At 43.3% G+C, this 21,601-nt stretch overlaps 1 protein-coding gene across 2 annotated transcripts in view; it reads right to left on the reverse strand.

Moving 5' to 3' along the window:
- Positions 1 to 642: 642 nt before the first annotated feature.
- The window catches only part of LOC138584136 (EMILIN-1-A-like), a 28,259-nt gene continuing 7,300 nt past the window's right edge, over positions 643 to 21,601 (reverse strand). The window contains exons 2-15 of one of the 2 annotated variants that reach the window (XM_069656339.1): positions 15,128 to 15,253; positions 14,549 to 14,826; positions 13,218 to 13,477; positions 11,775 to 11,948; positions 9,985 to 11,055; positions 9,519 to 9,852; positions 8,404 to 8,658; positions 8,063 to 8,311; positions 7,489 to 7,680; positions 6,869 to 6,889; positions 4,813 to 4,929; positions 4,615 to 4,632; positions 4,082 to 4,216; positions 643 to 3,732 (exon numbers count right to left, since the gene is read on the reverse strand). In XM_069656339.1, coding sequence (XP_069512440.1) covers positions 3,410 to 3,732; positions 4,082 to 4,216; positions 4,615 to 4,632; positions 4,813 to 4,929; positions 6,869 to 6,889; positions 7,489 to 7,680; positions 8,063 to 8,311; positions 8,404 to 8,658; positions 9,519 to 9,852; positions 9,985 to 11,055; positions 11,775 to 11,948; positions 13,218 to 13,477; positions 14,549 to 14,826; positions 15,128 to 15,253 — 3,553 coding nt within the window. In that variant the 3' untranslated portion in view covers positions 643 to 3,409. The remainder of the gene's footprint in view (positions 3,733 to 4,081; positions 4,217 to 4,614; positions 4,633 to 4,812; positions 4,930 to 6,868; positions 6,890 to 7,488; positions 7,681 to 8,062; positions 8,312 to 8,403; positions 8,659 to 9,518; positions 9,853 to 9,984; positions 11,056 to 11,774; positions 11,949 to 13,217; positions 13,478 to 14,548; positions 14,827 to 15,127; positions 15,254 to 21,601) is intronic. The other variant, XM_069656413.1, reaches the window with a different exon arrangement.

The following is a 21,601-nucleotide window of genomic DNA, read 5'->3' on the forward strand; positions in this document are numbered from 1 at the left end:
GCTAAGTTAGCTGTTTTTACTCACATTAAAATGAGCTAAGTTAGCTGCATTACTCACATTAAATAAGAACATTTCCACTGATGGTGAAGTAAGACACGGTGAAAGGGACCTCAGGACGTTGAGGTTTTCTGTCAGAGTCAGAGAGTGTTGACATTTTGTTTTCCATTCACTGTCTATCACCTCTATCCCATACTGTGTTCTCCTGTTTGTTTACTTCATGTTCCATCTTCAGTTTTGTAGATCTCTCTGTTGTAACCTTCAGTTTTTGCACCTTTGTTGCTTTCTCTCCATTGTTTGGTCTCTTTTCTTTTTCCCCCTCTGTAAACAGACTGACATCAAATTTACCGAACTTCTTTCTGCGGATTGATATGATTACATTAGTCCTTCGGACTGTGTGATAGAGCCGCATCCCTAGGAAGGGTTTGTTCTTCACAGCAACGGTCTGTTATCGAGAAATAGCAGACCTCGGAATGCTGTGATTAGCTAAGCAGAGTGAAGTATGAAACACAGCTGTGTAATAAGAATGGGATAACAAATGAGCTGGCAGATTAGAATGGAAATACATATGATTGTTAGAGAACCTTATAGGTTTTACTTGTGTTTTCTTTAATTGCAGTGAAAATATTCATCAATACAAAAGTGGGAAGTTAAAACACGTTTATATGAGCACCGGAGCTGAAGCCTGTCAGAGAGTAAAGCTTCTAACATCTGCTGTTCACATCTCTTTCTCTCAATAATTAAGATGGTTCATCAGAGTATAAGCGCTTAAAATATCTGTCATCTCTGGCACATTTTGTCCATCTGTCTATCTGCAGACAGTGAAAAGACAACCTAACTGAAGAGAAGCCGTCACACATGCTCACGTCACATTCAGTAGCTGATGACAGATTCAGACGGAGCTGATGAAGTTAATTAATATGTAATCTAAGTTTTCATAATGAGTTATTCTCCAGCATCATCAGATGACATGTCTGAATATGAGCGTTGTCTTTCATCATTCTTGTCTAATGTTTCTGTTTTTGCGTCAAAACAACAATGTATGTATCTGCTCACAGGTACTGAGTGAATCAAAGCCATATACTGTACATTTTATTTCTCTGTGACAAAGAACTTCATTGTTATACTTTACTCTTGATACTTGAAGGACATTTCCTGAAAAATCATCAGTATGTTTTAGATTTCACCTGTATGCAGTACGTTTACATTGTGGAAGCATTAACTTAAGTAAAGGATATGAAGTTTCCCCCGACGCTCGGTTTAAAAGGATTTGTTCATAGCTAGAAAATGTTGAGTATTTCAAGCCTTGTCTTTTAACATTTAAGTGAAAATATTGATGATTTGACATATAGATACAGATATAACAATAAAAGGTGCATCTTATTATAAAACATTCACAAGGTGAACTCATCTCAGTCGTTAGGTCAAACACAAAACACATTCTGCCTTATTAAAGCTTCAGAGCAGAAAAGAATCAAAAATGATGGAAATTTGTTTTCTGTCATTTTTAAAGTCACAATGTCATTTTTGCCATGGCAACTTCAGACCTGCAGGGGGCGGGGCTTAAGGATGGTGATCAGCATCCATCTGTCACATCTGATCAAGGGCGTAGTTTTCATTGTAACATCGGTGGAGACGACAACTGCACTCTGAAGGACTTGTGAATTCACAGACAAATTACTATGAGGTGATTATCGTTTCATCACTGCTTGAGACGGGAAAGAAGACATTACTTGAGTACATGAACTCTGAACTCTGCTTCTTTCTCAGTCCTCTCCTCAGAGTGACGCGTCTCGCGGCAGGTTGTAACCTTCGACACCGCATGCTTTCATGATGAGGTGTTTTATTTCAAATGTCACGCTGTAACCAAAGATGTTAGGGATATGAATTAATATTATTATTTATAATATTTAAACTGTGTGCACTCACCCAGGCAGAGAGAGGGCGAGAGAGAGGGAGGGCGAGAGAGAGGGAGGGCGAGAGAGAGGGAGGGAGAGAGAGGGGGAGGGAGGGAAAGTGTGCATGCATATGGACAGCTCGTATGCGATGCAAAAACTGGTCATTTGATTATGAGACAAATTTCAGTTTGGTGAAGTGTTTGAACTGTAGACTGCACTCCTTGTTTACAGTGACACACAGAGTGACGTCTGTCTCATACGACTCCTCTGCTGGCTGTAAGTGCACCAAATGTAATTTGGACAAAAGTATTGGTAGGGACAATTCAGTGATTTCTGCATATTGCTCCCTACAGTCTGTACCCAATTCTACGCCCTTGCATCAGATGATCATTAACAGTCAGATATGTAAACACCTACCAGTCAAATAATCAATAAATGCTCAGATCTACTTCCTGCTTGTAATGAAACCATGATCTCTCCTCTGGCGCCACCCTCAGGACAAACAGTTTTAGCTCCTTTAGTGAGACTCTTGACCTGTGTTCAGAGGAAAAGCCAATACATTTTGGTGCTGTGAAATTACATAGAAAGTCAAAGGCAAAACACATTATATGTGACGGGTGTCGCAAAATTAGCATTTGAATTTCATCTGCAATCATTCAACAAAGAAGCCTTTTAGAAGCAGTTTTCTTCTGTCGAGGACAGACCTGACAAAGCTCGATTTTACTTTTTACACATCTGCATCATGATGCTGCTATTTCTGCAAACTCTCAACGCCGATAATTTGCAACAAAATCACAAGGAGATCCGTTTCTTTTTTTGGTTCTTATTTCTGAAGCAGATTTAAATGCAGCCTGCGACAGAAACGCAACACAGCTAGTTGTTTTCCAGATATCGACCTGGGGGATGTGATGAACTCAGACATGTTATTTTGGCGAAATGTCTGGAGGAGGAAATTTTCGTGACATATGACAAATGTTTTCTTTACTTTGGTCTGAACACAACTTGAAAGCAATAAATCAGGACATTGTTCATATTGAAGCTGTATTGAACCCTGCAGCCTGTAGGGGGTGCTAACTGCACTTTAGACTGTTCACACTGAAATTGTTCAACATTCTGTACTTTCAGAAAGATGTTCAGACGTTTCAAGCAGCAGCAGGAAGCAGGTCTTCCAGGGAACATCTGATCCTGGTTTACAGGCGCTTCTGTCCTCACAGTGCTGCTCTGGGTCAGGCCATGTGACCTCATCACATCAGCTGACTGGATTTAATCAGTCAGAAGCTAAATCAACTCCTTCTGTCGTCCAGATTTGAAGTGACAAGTGCACTTTCAAAATAAAAGCATAAATTCAGTCAACGAAGTATCTGTCAATAACACGTGATCGCTGTTCAGGCTCGAGGGTTCATCTAAAATGTTCGGTCATCAGTAAAACATCACTCCTCAATGAGGAAGTGACATCATGCTTCAGGGTGCAGCCTCCTGTGGGTTTGTCGTGAACCTTAAAATCTATAAACACGTCACATGTCTTCGTACAGCAGCATGCCGTTGAAGATGGTGAGGGGCTCCACAGAATGAGCCAGTTTGCCCATGACCAGGTCGATGCAGACCGTGTCCCGAGTCTGCAGAGGAAGGATGATGTTGAAGACCGCCAGAGATCCTGGAGTGGTTTTAGCCTCTGCCACGGGGTTGTTCTCCAGGCCTTCAGGCTGGTAGCCTCCAGAGTCCACCCGGGCCATACCGTAGTTAGACTTAGACAGAACCGCCTCGATCTTCTCGTTCCTATGACCCGTCAGGATGGCACTGAAGAAGTAATGTCCGTCTACGGGGGCAGTGAAAATACCTGAAAGAGACAGATTCGGTGTGCGTTAAAGCTCGGATCAACTCCAGGAAACACTTTTTCTATCTTCCATTACTTTTCTGCATCAGATAGATGACTGATGAAGATGCAAAGGTGTTCATGCGGATCATATTTCAATGGCTTTATGAGCTACTTGACAATACACAGTGTATTCACTACTGTCGGTGACAAACTCACCACAGATTAGTACTTCATACAGGCCCACTTAAGAAAGTACAAAACAGCAGGGAGGCACCACAAAATGTCTGAGCATCAGGAGCAGTGAGGAGGAGCATGTAGACAGGAGGAGGACAGCAGTGGACCCCCTGCTGACACACCCCCTCGTGTTTACCTGTTCTCGGGTCGTAGAAGTCTCCTTCATTTACAAAGATCTTGTCAAAGACGATGGTTCCTGCTCTCTCCATGGGAACAGTGAGAGCAGCAGAGAATGACAGTCTGGGTATATGAGCGTCGGCACCAGGCAGACCTGAAAACACACACACACACACTCAGGTATCCAAAATGTACAGAAGACATGACAGTCGGGATAAAAACTCTTGCAGGGTCGGTGCTTTCAGTGAATGTATCGCAGCAGTGACGTTGTCTCCTAAATGTTTATGATTTCAGTCTGTACATTTTTCTAAATTAAAAAAAGGCCATCTTTGTTGTGTCCCTATGTCTTAAGTCCATAAATGTTTCACTAACACAACTTAACTGAACACAACATGCTACTGATGAGTGCAACCGGCCCAGAAAAATGCTTGACCACAGCCAAACTATTAAAATTTAGCCTCAGTCTGGTTTGACTTAAGATGTCACCTTCTGTTTCAGCCAGTTTACTGTGTGAAATGTTATTCGTAAAAAAAAGAAGATGTCACTACATACCTGTTTCACCTTTGGGACCTGTAAGAAACAAGAGCAGATGTTAGAGAAGGTAGAAAAATAAATATCACAAAGGGCAGCCAACAATCTGTTTAAGTTATTACATATGGAAACAGAAAGTTTGATAAATTCAAGCTCTGTAAAGATGACCTCCATATAAAAGGGAACCTGTGCTTATTGATTTATAAAAAAATGTCGTACCAGGTAGACCTCGTGCTCCACTGTCACCTGATCGTCCAGGAGGTCCGAGAGGCCCTCGAGGACCTGGCAGCCCATTAAAGCCTCTCTCCCCTTGTGGTCCTGGAGGTCCAGGCAGGCCTGTGTGAGGATGTGACTGATATGAACTGACAATGAAAACTAAATTCTCTTGGCACATTATCCGCAGGAACCTGTAGGCCTGCACTACATTCATGGAAAGTAGTGTGGGTGTGTACATAGCTTTGTCCAAAAAACTGAGCATGAAAGTGAAGCAGGACTAGTTTGAGGTTAAAAAGCTTCGCAGAGACACACACAATGCGGTTGTTACCCATCATTCCTTCTGTCTGTTAGCATCACATAGTTTCACCCATATTAGAACACTGGCAGCTAGCTGAGGTTTACATTCCTTTTATCACAGCAAGGCAACATGACAGGATCTCTTTTGTGCAGCAGCATCTTTTTAAGATGCCACCCCCAAAATGACAACCACAAACTTAGATGTTCGGACAACTGAACAACATGTAAGAAAACAGCAAGTTCCAAAAACAAAACAAAGACAAAGTAGTGTTGGTCTTAGTTGTATTGGTGGTTATCTTGATGGTGTTAGCGCTGTTGAGGTTGCGGTTGAGGTTGTTGTCAATGGTAGTCATAGTAGTGTCATGCTGGCGGTCGAATGGGTAGTGTTAGTAATAGTGTCTGTGAGGTTGGTATAGGTGTAAGTCTTAGTTGTGTTGGTGGTGTTAGTTTGTCATGTTGGTGTTGGCAGTGTTGCAAAGGTTGGTGTTGGGTTTGGTATTAGTGGTCATGGTGTTGGTGTTCATGGCTGTGGTGTTAGTGTAAGTAGGGTTGTTGCTAGTGGTAGTTGTGTAGGTGTCTTTGTGGTGTCGGTGGTAGTCCAGTTTGGGTTGGTTGTTGGTGTTGCTGATGCTCACGGTGTTTGTATTAGTGGTGTTGGTGGGGTGGTGTAACTGGGAGTAGTGTTGGTGTAAATTGTTTTGATGCAGGTGTTCGTTTTGGTGATAGTTCTGTTGGTGGTAATATTAGTGGTTTATTAGTGGTTGTTGAGGTTGCTGCTGGTTTTAGTGGTAGTTTTGTTGGTGTTAGTGTTTGGGGTGTTGGTGTTAGAGCTGTTGCTAAGTTGCTGTGGGTGTTATTGCTACTTGTGTTGTGTTAGAGGTGTAGGTGGTAGGGATGTTTGTGTAAGTGGTGTTTGTGTTGCTTTAATTTGTGTTGGTGGTGGTAGTGTTAGACATGTTGGTGGTAGCAGTGTTGTTGAGGTTGGGCTCTTGCTGTTTGTTTAGTGGTGTTGGTGTTTGCTGCGTGGGTTTGGGGTGTAATTAGTGATATTAGAAGCGGTCTAAGTGGGGTATTGGTAGCAGTAATTGGTAGCAGTCAGTGGCGGTTCTAGACCAATTTTACTGAGGGGGCCAGGCTGGGGCCAGATGTTTTGTCAGAGGGGCACATTCGACCCGAACAAAGGAGACAAAATAGTGTTCAAGCTTTCAGAAATGTTAGTTCACTATATAAAGTGATAGGGCACAAAAAACAACATAAATACTATAATCTGCATTTGTTTCAGCGATCATTTTATTATGATTGTAGACTCTTCGTTTGTTGGGGGGGGCACAGGTGGGTCCATGCTCAGTGTTACAGGGGCACTGACCTCTGTTAACCCCCCCGAGGACCGCCTTTGGTAATAGTGCTGGTGTCAGATGTGTTCGTTGTGTTGGTGGCGATTGAGTTGTTAGTGCTAATAGTGGTGGTGTTTGTATTAGTGGTATGGGTGGAAGTGTTGTTGGTGTTAGTGGTGTTTGTGTAAGTGGTGGTGTTAGTTGTTTTGGTGGTGATTGTGGTGGTGTTAATGCTTATGGTGGTGTTTGTTTTGGTGCTGTATTGTTAGTTGTGACCTGGAGCTCTTAAATCTGTCTACAGGTTTGACCTCTCACTTGTGGATTAGTCAACATTCAACATGTGTATCAGACAGACTGTGACTGGGAGTTCTGGGATTTCCCCTTTGATGACTGCAGTTAGTGAGTTAACAAAAATAACTAGTTCAAACCTCTGTTGAGCAGCGTGGTGCCTACAAAACAAACAATACATTGTCAACACAACAACTGACTTGTTATTTTAAGGTGCTCTTAAGCTTAAGATAATTTCTCACAGTTGCATCGGCACATTTTCTGAATCAGTGTTCTCATGAGATTCGGTGCCGTCAGAACATCCGCTCATAATGAGCAGCTCATTTAGCAATTTAACATTTTAGCTTGTCAGATGTTAATTAGAAAAACAGACAAATCCTTAACATCTCAATGTTACTATGTGTGTTTGCAGTGATATATCTATGATTAAGACTGTTTTTACATTCACATCTACCCTCTTCATGAGGCCCTGATGTCTGTCTGCTTTATCTTAAATCACGTTTACATAGTTTCACTCTCTGTGGTTTGAGCAATGTATCACATCGTCGAACGACTTTAATTTAAATCACGATTTTCTCTATGACTGCGCCAAAGCAGCTGAGAAAAAATGTAACAAACAAAAGTAAAGTAAATTTGAACCTGATGAAAACGTAACTGTCTGAATGTTTCATCTTTTTCTCTTCAGACAGCTGAGCCGTCACTTTACAGTTGAGTTATAGAAGATAATCAAATAAAAAAGAGAAACTAGAGTCAAGCTCACCTGTCAGGTCATGCTCCGAGAAACCCTGCAGGTCTTTCTGGACCTGGTTCAGGCTCGAGTTCAGAGTCTTCATCCTTGTGTAAACGTCGTTCTGGTTCTTTTGAATAATGTCCATGATTCCTCCGTGATGGATGACCGAGTCATTCAGACCAGAAACACACGTCCACAAGCTGGACACATGTCGGTTCAGTCCTGAGCAAATCACACATCACAAGAAATCAATATGGTGGTAAAACATGGCGCACGGTGCTGATCATCTGTGCTCACGTCTTCAAAGAGAGTCAGCTGACAAAGGAGCCCTCTTAACTTCAACTAAGTTCACTAAAAGTCCCAGAGAGCGATTCGTTCATAATGTTCTAATCAGATCATTTCAGAATACGTTCAGAGAGTGGTGGAGTAAACTGAGATCATCGTTCTCAGCTGGAAGCGCTGGAGAGTTGGACAGCCTTGTAAATATTGATATACTTTTCCACTGAGACAACATGACCGTCACCTTTGTTGCAGCTCTCACAATAGGAGTGGTTTGAACACAAATTAAACAAGATTTATGAGGGAAAATGAAACTGAACCATACCTTCCTTGATCTTGAGGATGGAGTCAGAGACACTATCCAGCCTCCCACAGACGCCCTCCAGCTTTGACAGCCTCTTCTCCAGCCCGTCTCCAGACCTCTTACAGTCTCCCATCTCCACCAGTAGCGTGCTCTCAAACCGCCGGACATCCCGGTCCATCCCGTCCAGGCGGTCACGGCTATCCTCGATGTGCTCCGTCACCTCTTCCTGGATTTTGTCCAGCTCAGAGATGATCTTATCCTTGGTGTTTCCTGTCAGGAGTCAGAGGATGAATTCATTAATGTCAGGTAAGAAAGTGTGCAGTGATAAATGTGCAGAGTCGATGTTGCTGAACTGGCCGCACCGAGATCGGTGATAACGCTGCCATGTTTCTGCACGGTGTGTTCGAGTCCCTTCAGGGTGTCGTTGATGGAGCTGAAGGTGAGGATGACTTCAGACAGTTCACCCTGCAGAGTCTTCAGCTGGTTGTTGTTGATGGAGCCTCCAATCACGCTGTGGCCGTCTAAAGGCTTCTCAGCATCCAACCCAGGTCCACGTCCACTGGTGCCACCGGTGCCACTGGTGCCACCGGTGCCACCAGTGCTACCAGAACTGCCACCTGGTGGGAGTTTGGTTGGCATACAACTTTAAAACCGTGTGAGCTTACATTCAAACACTCAGCTGCTAGGTGTCATTGATTAACTTGGACCTAAAGCGCAATTTACTGAAGCTTTTCCAGAATAAAAAAAACAGAATATGTCAATTGCTTAAATATTTGTGTCATTGTTTGTGTCAGCAACATACATTTTTTCCAGTACATAAAAATATTAATAATATTAATATAACTGTGTTGAAAGTCTTGTTAGCAAATGAAACAACATTTAAACAGAAGGTAAGTACAAGGCAGGTCATCATATCTCATCAGAGCGATACCAGTATAAAAATTGTATAAAAAGATGGACGACAAACAGCTCCCTGAAAGTGAAGCCAAACCCTTTCTATCGCCCCCTGCTGACAAATGGAGCCGATCTGTACTGGATTAGCAGAGTGGAGGACGAACGGCAACGACGGCACCCGCCGATCTCTACTGTGCACACTCTGGCTCCAAATGATGTCACCATCACAAGATGGCAGCGCCTATCGCGGGGGCTATTTTGGCATCACTCTCGTACAATGGGAGGAGATGGAGACGCGTCGTCCATCTATATATACAGTCATTGATCGATACCGGGGCAGTGTGGGATACTTGGCTTTTGTTAACATGGATCTTTTTTTATAGATAATTCATGTTAGGTTTGAATGAGACACTATTACTGTCTGTAGGTTTTAGTGGGATTTGTTTTGGAGTTTAATGAAGGCCATAAAGAGACGAAAAGGAAAAGACAACCAGCAGGAAACCAAAGGCTTGTAGACAAGCAGGAATTAGGATGTTTGATTTGGTTTCCCTGTTTGAAACTGAACTGAATTAAAGCCTCTGACCTGTGGGCGTGTCCTGGCTGGTTTTACAATTGCTGGTGCACCTCCTGACGTCGCCTCGCAGCAGGCGGACTTCATCCTCCAGGTGTGGACAGATCTGAGAGCAGCCTTCTCTACCTGAATCCAGTCTGAAGTGGATTCTGTTGATGTGGCTCTGCATACGCCCCAGTGCATCCTGGGATTGATTCTTCAGCTTTTGCAGCTCATCCTGAACCTTCTGGCACAGGTCGCAGTCGTGCCCCAGCATTTCCACCTCTGTCACAATTCGGTTGAAGTGTTCGCCGTGATCGCCGGTCAGAGATTTGATCTTACGGACATCATGGCTCAGGTCCACCACCTCGGGAATGACTTACATGTTAATATTCATAATAATCATATCAAACAGTCATATTATAAATATTTTATATATCATTAATTATTTTATCAGATGTCATATTTGTTGAGAAATTGTGAGAAGTCTGTATCCCACCTTGTCGAGCAGAGAGTCTCCGGACACCGACAGGTCTTTGAGTCGAGTGTTGAAGTGTCGGATCTGATCCTCGTTGGCGAACACTCTCCACTCCAGTGATTTCTCTGTTGTGTTTTCTCTTTCCCCTCCCGTCCCAGACAATCCTCCCCGTGAACCTCCTCCTGTAGTTCCTCCTGGACCTCCTCCTCCAGCTCCCCCATCACCTCTTCCTCCCCCTGTAGTTCCTCCTTCTCCTCCTCCTCCCCACCTTCCTCCTCCGTCTCCTCTTCCACCACCATATCTGCCTCCTCCATCTCCACCTGTTCCTCTGTCACCTCCTCCTCCTCCTGTAGTTCCTCCTTCTCTTCCTCCTCCCCAACTTCCTCCTCCATCTCCTCGGTCACTACTACCTCTTCCTCCTCCTCCTTCAGAGCCTCCACAGCTGCACTCCTCCATCCTGCGGCTCAGGAGGGAGGTGTTGTTTTCCAGTTTGGACAGCCTCTTGTCGTGGTCGCTGACCCTGTCCTTCACCTGCCCCACGTCCAGCTCCACGTCTGTGATCCTGAACGCCTGGTCATCGAAGCGGTCCAGGAACACTATCCTCAGGTTCCCCAGTTCTCTGAGGAAGTAGTCCTTCAGGTCGTTTTCCAGGAGTGAGCAGCTCTGCTCGGTCTGCAGCACTGTGTTGTTGATCCGCCGCTCCATGTCCCTCAGCCGATTGTCCAGTCCGTCCTTCGTCACCACAGCATCCCTCCCACCTCCGCCAGTTCCACCGCCACCACCAAAACTTCCTCCTCCGAAGCCACCGTTTTCATTGTTGCTGCTGCCGCCTCCACCGCTGAGCTCCTTGTCCAGGCGGTTGTGCAGCACATCATAGTTCTCTGAGGCCGAGCTGATTTTGCGCTCCGCGTCAGTGACGCGTCTTTGGAGGTCATCGACGGTGTCGCAACATCTCTGTGAGCGCAACACCTCCCGTTGCAGCCCGTCCAGGCCTTGCCGATACCGCACGTCCATGGCATTCATCTGCTTCTGCAGAGCTCGAATGCTCTCTCTGTCCGCCTGCTGCTGTCTGCGGAGATCCTCCACACCGGCCTGGAAAACACAGCAGAGAGTTTCTCTTTGTGTGTTCTACTCTTTCTGCACTGCAGTTTTTAACTTCAGTTCTGTTCCTCACACATGAGCTGCCCTCAGGTCATCATACATTACTGGCTAATTAAAGGAGGTTTGAGGAAACTAATGTGTAAACTGTAATTTTATATAATACTGTTTGTGCAAAAATAACTTATTCTTACTCCCAAAATACAAAATAAACACGTAGACACAATGCTATATTCCTTACTAACTTAGCTTCCTTGCCTTGGGGTTTTATTTTATCTGTCATACCTCGTAACATGTATACTGAGTGTTTATTATGTGTATAAGCACAAGCTGTGTTTCCTGTCAGAGAAGCATGGCAGTTACACTCTTTGGCCAAAAGGGGGCTCTCTTGCCCACAGAAATGTTGCAGTGAGTGTTTCCATGACAGTAACATAGAATATACTGTTTTCTTTCCAGGATAAACCAGAAAACATACGTTTAATTCAACAACTCTATTTGTTTAACTACACAAGATGAAGACGTTTTTGCTGTTAATGTTTACAGGAAACTGTATGCTTATGAAGACTAATGCTGTTATTTAATATCTGTTCTCTATAGAACCACACAAACACACCCACACAGAAGTCCATGACCTGAGCTCACCCTTGACTTGAGCTGACCTGAGTATCAGTTTAAAGGAGCTACTACCTCTATCCCAAAGGTTGATGTGGTACCTGACAGGAGGAGCAGGACAGGGACACCCTCCTCTCCAACTCCCTCAGGATCTCCTCCTTCAGCGAGTTCAGCCTCCCTCCACTCTGTCCTCCTCCAGACAGACCTCCGTCCAGGTCGTTCCCTTTCCCGTTCACCAGGTGGTTGTTGATGCTGACCAGGGTTTTATCATGAGCCTGTTGGAGCAGAGGAGGTCAAATACAGTTCCTATCACAGCCCAACTTAGAGACAGAAGTGCAACAACTATCTGTATTCATTTGAACAGCTTGATATAAAAACTACAAGACCTTGTTTCACTGAAGTGTTTCAATAATCTGATCGTAATTGGACACTGCAGCTGATTACTGATCTGATACTTCATTACCTAAGTTTGGCTGTATTAAATCCTCCATTCTGATCTGGTCAATTACTGCATTGTAAGGTCTAATATTTCTGTAAAGCAGACCACTGGTGAGAAAAACAGACCACTGCTAGCTCTGATCCGTTCTGATCTCAGGGCCGCGTCAATCCACAGAAAGTCTAGCCCGTTCGTTGTATCATTTCTATGAGCTTGTTTACATTGAGGCAAAAAAGAAAAGAAATACACAGAGAAGAAAAAAATAAATGAGCTGGACGACAATGTAGGAATGAACAGAATTAAACAAATGAAGTTAGCACTAATGGGTAGGAACTAATACACTTTTAATAGCCTGGTTAATGAAGAGGAAATACGATACGATACGATATGACACGATATGACACGTTATGATACGATACGATATGATACGTTATGTAAGGATACAATACGATACGATACGTTATGATACGATACGTTATGATATGATACGATATGATACGATATGTAAGGATACAATACGATACGATACGATACGATACTATACATTATGATACGATACGTTGGGATACGATACGTTGGGATACAATACGATACGATACAATACGATACGATACGATACGATACGATACATTATGATACGATACGTTGGGATACAATACGATACGATACAATACGTTACGATACGATACAATAGCCAAATAGGCTCGTTTTAAGAAGACTCCAGAGTTTACTGTGATTGTGGACGCAGTTTCAAACATAGAATCCAAAGGAATATTTTTTTTAATTATTTTTAGTTTTGATCCACCTCACTGAAGGTTTCATTAACAAAGAACAAACTGATGTGGCTTTGATGTATGTCCAGTCTATGGTTATGATTCACAAGAGAGCAGTCTGATTTCTGCTCTTTTTACACTATAACCTCTCTGTAAGAATATTTCTACCAGATTCTACAAGTTTCCTTTGTATCAAACTGGTCGGACCGTCACTCTGTCAGGTGACAGGCTGACTTAGACTAAAAAATATCTAATGTGACTTTAGAAGTTCAGATGATGTTTGTTTCTGTTCAGAGCTACATCTTTCCGGTACTCACAGGTAAAAAGTGACTCACCTGTGTTCGGTTGTCCAGCTGGTCTAGTTTGGTCTGAATGCTGTGGATTGTCTCTTTAATCTCTGGCTGAGCTGCATCAGCAGGGTTTCTTCCTCCTGAAGAGGAGCCTCCTCCTCCTCCTCCACTGAAGCCTGGTTTGTTGACCTCCTGCTGGAAGTTCTCCTTCATGGTGTTCATAGTGGTGTGAAGGTCCTGGAGGTTCTTGGTCAGACTCTGGATCTTCTCCTCCAGCTGCCTCACCTTCTCATTCTCAACTCGTCCTGGAAGAGAAAGAGGCGGCAACTTCAGAGTCTTAGTCACAGAAGCTTTTACAGTCACATGGAGACAAAGGTGGAGCCACACATCTAAAACACGAACAAAGCAGTTTGTGCTGGCCACCAGCAGAGGTCACAGAATACTTCCTCTGTCTTGTAGATACAGGGTGCATTGGAAGTCTCTAATTACATTTTTCCTCACTCAATGCTCCTCAGTTGATGGGGAGGTCGTTCTGGTCTGCAATCATGCAGGTGTCCTGAAGCTCTTATTTCTGCTCCAAAAAGTGAAGAGTGAGGATCGAGGAATAACAGTGAAGTAAGAAGCAAGGACTAAGGAGTTTGGAGTAAGATTCAAGGGAGTGACGAGTGACAATCAAGCAGTGAGGAGCGCGAAGCAAGAAGCAAGGAGTGAGGTTCAAGCAGCGGGGATTGAGGAGCGAGGATTACGGAGTAAGGATCCAGGCGAAAGGATCAAAGAGAGGATCAGGGAGCAAGATTGAGCATTAAGGTTCTCGGCGCAAGAATCAACAAGTAAGAGTTGATGGAAGATGGAAGTTGGGATTCAGGAGGGAGGATTAAGCAGTGGGGATGAAGGAGTAAGAACCAAGAATTAAGCAGGGAGGTTGGAGGAGTCAGGAGTTGAGGATCAAGGAGTAAGGATGGAGGGAGCTAGGAGTGATGACTGAGGAGCACAGATCAAAAATTAAGGAGAAGAGCTTGAGGAGTAAGGAGCCAAAATTGAGGAGTGAGGAGCAAGCATCAAGGAGTAAGGATTGAGGAGAGAGGAGCAAGAGGTGGTGACTGAAGATTAGGGTAAGATTAGAATAAGCAGGTAGGATCGTGGTGCAAGGATGAATGAATTAGGATGAAGGAGTGAGCATTGAGCATGGATGGAGGATTGATGAGCATTGGGAATAAGGATTCAGGAGGGATCAAGGCCTGAAGCTTGAAGAGCAACGAGCGATGATTGAGGAGTTTGGAGAAAGGATCGAGCAGCAAGGATAGAAGATCAAGAATTGAGGCTTGGAGAAAATACATGTAAAATACATGAGACACATGTAAATCAATTCCACTCACCACCTCCAGATCCAGAGCTGCCTCCTTCATAACCTCCTCTCTGTCCACCAGATCCATTTCCTCCTCCTGTCTGTCCTCCTCCATGTCCTCCTCCTGTCTGTCCTCCTCCTCCATGTCCCGGCCTGGGCTGAGGTCTGGTGGTGGATATCTGGGTACCTGCTCCTCCGACTGGACCAACATTGCAGTCCTCTCCACTGTAACCATGGCAGCACTTCCACTCCATATCTGTCACCATCTTGTAGGCCACTTTGTACCGCGGCCTCATGTAGGTCCTATACCTGCAGAGACACGAGAGAAAAAGAGAAGTACGATTTGAACGACAGATGGAAACCCTTCTGACAGGACACTGATTTACTGATTTGTTGACACTGAATGGAATAAACTGCAGACTAGTAATTAGTGTAATCTGCAATCTAAACATCACTAGTGTGTATGATTTACTCAAATAAGAACCGACAGCAGGCTAAACTATGTCACGTCTTAACCTGTTAAATGACTTGTTCGTGCAATGAGGCATTTAAAATGTGTGAGGTCTTGTGTGTGTGTATTTGTGTTTGTGTTAAACGTGTGTGTACTCACATCACCACCCTGCTGCACTGCGTGTTCCCCCAGCTGCAGGGATGATAATCAGGCTTCACGTAGGTTTCCACTCCGTCCTCTACCACACAGCTCACTGTCTTTGTCACCACGAATGCACACCAGTTCCTGTTTACACACACATGCACAGGCAGTATGTTCAATTCAGGTGTTAGCTGCTGGCAGCATGAACAGATTAAACCACAGTCAGACAGGTGCAGACACTGGAACAAAAGAAGAGCCACCAGGTTACAAACAACATAGAGCCAACTGTGTCCAGGGCTACAAATAAGCGGAGACTAGTGACCAACGACTTGAGACCTGTTCGGGACTTTGAATGGAAAAAGGGACTTGTGAGCATATCTAAACTTGTCTTTATAATGATAGGAGTTGACATGGTCAGTAGCTCAATGACTGAGACTTGATTTGGACTTTGAGCGAAAACTTGAGACTCGACTTTGACTCAAAGTTCTAAGACATGGCACTTGACTTGGACTCTCCCTTTAAAGACTTGGTATTTGGCTTGGACTCTTAATCAGAGACTTCAGACTTGATGGAGAAGCAAGAAATGACTAGAGAGCATCTCTTGACCTTTCTTTACAATCGTATACAACACGGAGGACGTCTCCCTCTGTCCATTTCTTACTATCCTTTCTTTTATATCATTTACGAAAAAGAGGAGCTCTCACTCTGTTCATTTCTTTCTATCCTTTCCTTACAATCATACAACATAAGAGAGGTATCACTCTGTCCATTTCTGACACAACCTTTCTGTATAATCATATACAACATTGGGGAGGTCTCACTCAAAATTTTTCTTACCATAATTTCTTTACTATCAGATACAAAAAAGAGGAGGTCTCACTCTGTCCATTTCTTTCTATCCTTTCTTGACAATACAACATAAGGGAGGTCTTAGTGTGTCTGTTTCTGACCAACCTGTCTTGACAATACAACAGAAGGGAGGTGTCACTCTGTCCATTTCTGACAACCTTTCTGTACAATCATATGTGACACAGAGGATGTCTCACTCTGTCCATTTCTTACTATCCATTTTTGACAATGATATACAACATAAAGGAGGTCTCACTCTCAACATTTCTTACTATCGTTTCTTTACTATCATATATGAAAAAGAGGAGGTCTCACTCTGTCCATTTCTTTCTATCCTTTCTTGACAATACAACATAAGGGAGGTCTCACTCTGTCTGTTTCTGACCAACCTGTCTTGACAATACAACAGAAGGGAGGTGTCGCTCTGTCTGTTTCTGACAACCTTTCTTGACAATCACATGCGACACGGAGGATGTCTCACTCTGTCCATTTCTTACTATCTTTTTTTTTTTTTTTTACAATCATATACAAAATAAGAGAGCTCTCACTCGGTCCAATTCTTTCTATCCTTTCTTTACAATCATACAACACGGAGGGTGTCTCACTTTGTCTGTTTCCTACTATCCTTTCTATACAATCATAAAAAACATATAGGATGTCTCACTCTGTCTGTTTCTGACTATTCTTTCTTTATTATCATATACAACAAAAGGGAAGTCTCACTCCAAACGTTTCTTTTTATCCTTCCTTTACAATTATATACGACATGGAGGATGTCTCACTCAGATTTTTTCTAACTATCCTTTCCCGACAATCATATACAACAAAAGGGAGGTCTCACTCTGTCCGTTTTTTACATGTCCTTTACAGTTCTTTACAATCATTTTTGAGTGTTTCTCTCTGTCTGTTTGTCACAGGACTTTCATTTAGAATCGTACACTGACACTGAGGGTGTACAACCCTTACTTGACGTTATTCTCCTGGTGTACATTGTTATTCTGTTGGTCAGCTGCAGATACAAAACAAAAAAACATCTGTTTGGGTCAACTGAGGTCAGAACTGAGCATGTGCAGATGTTTTGGAGGACTTTATAGAACTGTACGACCAGCAGACTATTCCAAACACCTAAAAGGATATGTGTTTCCACACAGCTGATATCTTACTATATAATGACTTGGTTTCTCCCACAGTTTTGTATGTCTTATTTTGAAGTCGGTTGTACACTGTGGGAATTCATGGCTGCGTTGCCTCATTGAAAACATGACACATCCTTATATTTCCCAGGTACAGAAACAGGTAATCCCAGCCATTAATGTTCCCTATTGACAGGTGATCTAAGTGAGAATAGTTTTCCATTTAACAGCTGAAAAGTAAAAGTATGATTGTGTTGCTTTGAAGCCTGTTTCCAAACAGAATTAACACAACAAATAAACAGGAAATAAGAAGAGTCGAGGACGACCACGAGGCACGACAGCTGCATTTTCTGCTTCATTAAATTTATGTTACAGTTTATAAATTCAGTTTATAAATTAAATCATCGTGCAGATCATGTGACAGCTTCACACACAGAGACCCATTAAACACAACCAGACACTTATTGTGTGTGTGTGTGTGTGTGTGTGTGTGTGTGTGTGTGTGTGTGTGTGTGTGTGCGTGATATATTGTGAAATCACAGGAAATGTTCAGCGCGTGGTGCGGATGTCATCATGGTGTGATAATGAGGAATGTGTGAATGTTTCTGTGTCGGCCATGTTGGATCAGCAGCAGACTGTGTCTCTTTGTGTTTCAATTCAATTGTGGTGATTTATTTTTTCCGGCATGCAGAACAACAAGCAGGAATTTAAGTTCTGCAGCTGCAGACACAAACAGATGTTCAACGTCCAGATAATGTTGCTGCTTATGTCCAAAGAACTGTTTTATCCAAGAGTTCACAGAGTCAGCTTCACTGAAGTGACTCTTCTGCTAACGCGACACATCAATGAGCCGATATTATCTGGTGGAAATGGGCCAGCGACTGAACATAAAGATGGACGACATATCTCCTCCTCTCTCGTTGTATAAAAACGAAGCTAAAATCCCCCGGAGCAGGCGCTGCCATCTTTAGTGTGAGCAGTAGAGATCGGTCGGTGGAGCCGCAAAATTGACGTCCCGCCCCTTCCAGACAGAACGCTTCAGTAGCCCCATTTGTCCAGAGAGCTGTCAATCACGAGGTCACACCCCCTTTTGACAGCACCAAATAACTAATTAAAAGTAAACTTGTGAGAAAACACTTGGACATAAATCAGCATGATAAGAACTAACTATAATGACAGAAAAATGTATTTGACGTGTATTTTGATTTTATAGTTTGACTCATGTCCCATCTGTTAACATGGAGGAGGCGGGCTTTATGAGCTACACTGCAGCCAGTCAGCAGGGGGCGATAGAGAGGGTTTGGCTTCACTTTTAGGGAGCTGTCATGTCGGCCATCTTTTTATATGTCAGTATCAGTCTGTCTCTTTTAATATGGCTTTCCTTTGCTTCCAGATCATCCGCACCCTTGTTATGTGCATCCCAACACCTCCCCATCACCGCCCAGTCCTCATCATCAGCTTCATCATTTCATCATCCTCAGCAGACGTCAGCCAACGCCTCCACCACCCGTGTCTGGACTCCACGGGGGATAAATCTGTCTGCATCTCAGCGCAAACGCCCTTTGATTACAACATCTCCCTGCAGAGTTTAGCCAACAAAACTTTCCAACAATACTTCAAAACCACATCATCTGTTACAATAAATACTCACCTGTACTTCATTTCCTGTCTCTCCTGAGTGAAGTTGTTTTAAATCAGTGTTTTCTACTATCAAAGCCTAATGTGAGGACACTTTCTGTGTCTGGTCTTAACTCAAACAGAAGGCTAAAATCATTTGCAGTGCTGTGATACAGTCTGACTGTATAATACAATTAAAGTAGGAGCACAGATCTTTTTGAATGCATTCACTCTAATTAAAAACATGTGCTTGTAGGGGACAGCACACGCAAACACAACTACAACATCATCTGAAAAAGACAAACTGTGTGTGTGTGTGTGTGTGTGTGTGTGTGTGTGTGTGTGTCCGACTATAAAACACATGATATAATGCTGAAGGCACGAGTGACATCACACAGACTCAACCCAGACTAAGCATTTACTGCAGAACTACACTCAACATGAGGCCGGACTGTGTTTCAAATATTAACCAGAAATACTGTTTGTGTATTTAAGAGCAACAAATGTTTATGTCTAAACTGAACCGGAGGCCCCAAACTATGTCTGGTTAATGTGGGTAAAAGATGAACTGTCTCCTCCTCACTCTTACTGTTGTATTCAGGAACGTTAGCAGGGAACCAAAACGCTTTTTGATTCCACAACCTGATAAAAATATCTAATCCATCTTACGTTTGTCCTGGTTCTCAAAGTAAACCAGAACCGGATCAACGTGATCCAAGTTACAGACGGAGTACCAACTCAAGCTCGAATCTCTTTTGACAGATTCTACATAATGTAAAATGTAGAATCTGTAGGCGTGCGACTGTATTTTAGTACAGGAAGTGTTTTAGTTTCTGTTTGTGGTCCGAGTTGTATTGACCAATCACGTATCAGCAGGCTGCGGCGTATGCAGGAAAAACAGTCTGTGTGGAGAGCAAGAGCAGGCGGAACATCCCGGCTCCCATCAGCGTCATCTGAGCTTCTTATAAACAGACATTTGTATGCTAACAGCTAACAATCTGCTCTAGATCAAAAACTTCACAAATTCCCTTAACGCTGTCATGAAAGCAGTTCAGCACTTACATCTCCCGACTTCCTCGAATGCATCATAACTGATGGCTCTGACATGTTCACCTTTTCTCACAGAGGATATTTCGTCGTCTGACAGTAGCTGATTGGTTTTGAGATTACCAGTGCTCTAAAGTTCTTCACTGTAGCCTTAAATTGAACGATTCATGTTTGATATTGATGCTTTTGGGTGGATTATTTTTAGGGGGACAAAATCCCTCTGACCCAGCCTGAATCCTCGCCTCTGCTGGGATCAGGAGAATCCTGATGTTTGGGATCAAAGTTATCCCGATCCTGATCAAAAGTTCTGAACAACACAAACTGGGGCTTTGATCCAGAGACAAACCTGAAGTGAATTACAAGATCTCAAGACTTGATCCAATCTGTTAGCCATAATCCCACAAGATTACTTTTGAACAGCTGGGCCTGGAGATTAAGAACCACATGAAATCAAGAAACTAAACTCTTCCATCACTTCTGAGGAAGTGAAACTATTAAAAGAGCTAATTCAACTCGGACGTCACAAGTTTCCATCAAACACCAAACAGAAACTCTTCCATCACATTAAAAGAACTAACTCTGAAAACAGATTCAGCTCAGGAAGTTTTAATCCTTTCTAAATAACTAAACTGAGGGACCAAGTTAAACTCAGAAGGGGAACTTGTTTATTTACATTTGAAGAACTGGAACTAAAAAAGAACGTTAAATGTTTCCTTCACATCTGGTGAACTGTGACGATCAGACTGAAAGCAGCTGTTTGAAACAACACAGAGCCATGATCTCGTTTTCTGTACTGATGTTTGAGCTCCATGTTAATGTATCATTCATCGTCGTCCTCACAGTGACAGAGAGCTCCGAGTCCCAGAGTAAGAACAAAACAGACATTTAAAAAAAGGAGTTTTACTGCTGCACATTCATCCTGTGTAACGTCCCCGCCGTGTTCATAGAAACACGGTGAGCCATCGTCTGATCCCCGGTCGGTTTATCCTCCGACCGTGGTTCTTTTGGAAACGAACTGAGAACCGTCTTTTCTAGCGGACCATGGTCCGGGTCTGAGTTCGAATGCGTGTTCTCACCTGTCGAAACCAGACGGACCAAAGCTGCCAGGTGTGAATGCACCCTAAAGCGAGTGCAGGGAACTTTCATTTTGTGTGGCTTTGGGCGCCCCCTGTGGACAAAGTATGTAGTCCCTTTTAGAGCACTGGTAATCTGGATGTGGTAATGTCCGGTTTTAATTTAAAATCAGGTCAAAATCAAGAAGGATATAATCTGTCTTTCTGCAGGTATTGGCTGTAATAAAGAAGTGTTTCAAAAGTGAAGTCAATGTGGAAGTGCCTTAAAGCTGCACTCTTCTGACGGCCAGCAGGGGGCGACTCCACTGGCTGCAAAGAAGTCAGATTGTATGGAGACAGATGAGAAACAGGCGTCCTTCTCAGTTTATTTATAACCTCAGTAAATATTTTCTTAATGAGTTTATGGTCTCAAAACCTTTTTAGTAACAGACTGATGGATGTTCACTCTCCTGTTAAAACATTTGTTTAACATCTCACTCCTCTAACATCTCGGTGAACAGGAGGGATCAAAGTGTCATCTGAACCAGAGACGTGGAGTCACACCGATGTTTTCTAACTGATTTTAATCTCCACACAGCAGACAGAACTCACTGCTCACCAGAGTCCAGAGAAAACGACACACACACACACACACACACACACACACACACACACACACAGTGTGATTGATGTCACTCTCTCTACAGGAAATGAGTCATTCGGGCGTTTGTTTCAGTTTTCTGCCGATGACATCACTGCTGCTTTACTGCCAGCTTGTGTGTGTGTGTATGTGT

The sequence above is a fragment of the Semicossyphus pulcher genome, unplaced genomic scaffold (genome assembly GCF_022749685.1).
Source record: "Semicossyphus pulcher isolate SPU_LCO1_2020_fin unplaced genomic scaffold, fSemPul1.0.p SCAF_1, whole genome shotgun sequence".
In the NCBI taxonomy this organism is placed as follows: Eukaryota; Metazoa; Chordata; class Actinopteri; order Labriformes; family Labridae; genus Semicossyphus; species Semicossyphus pulcher.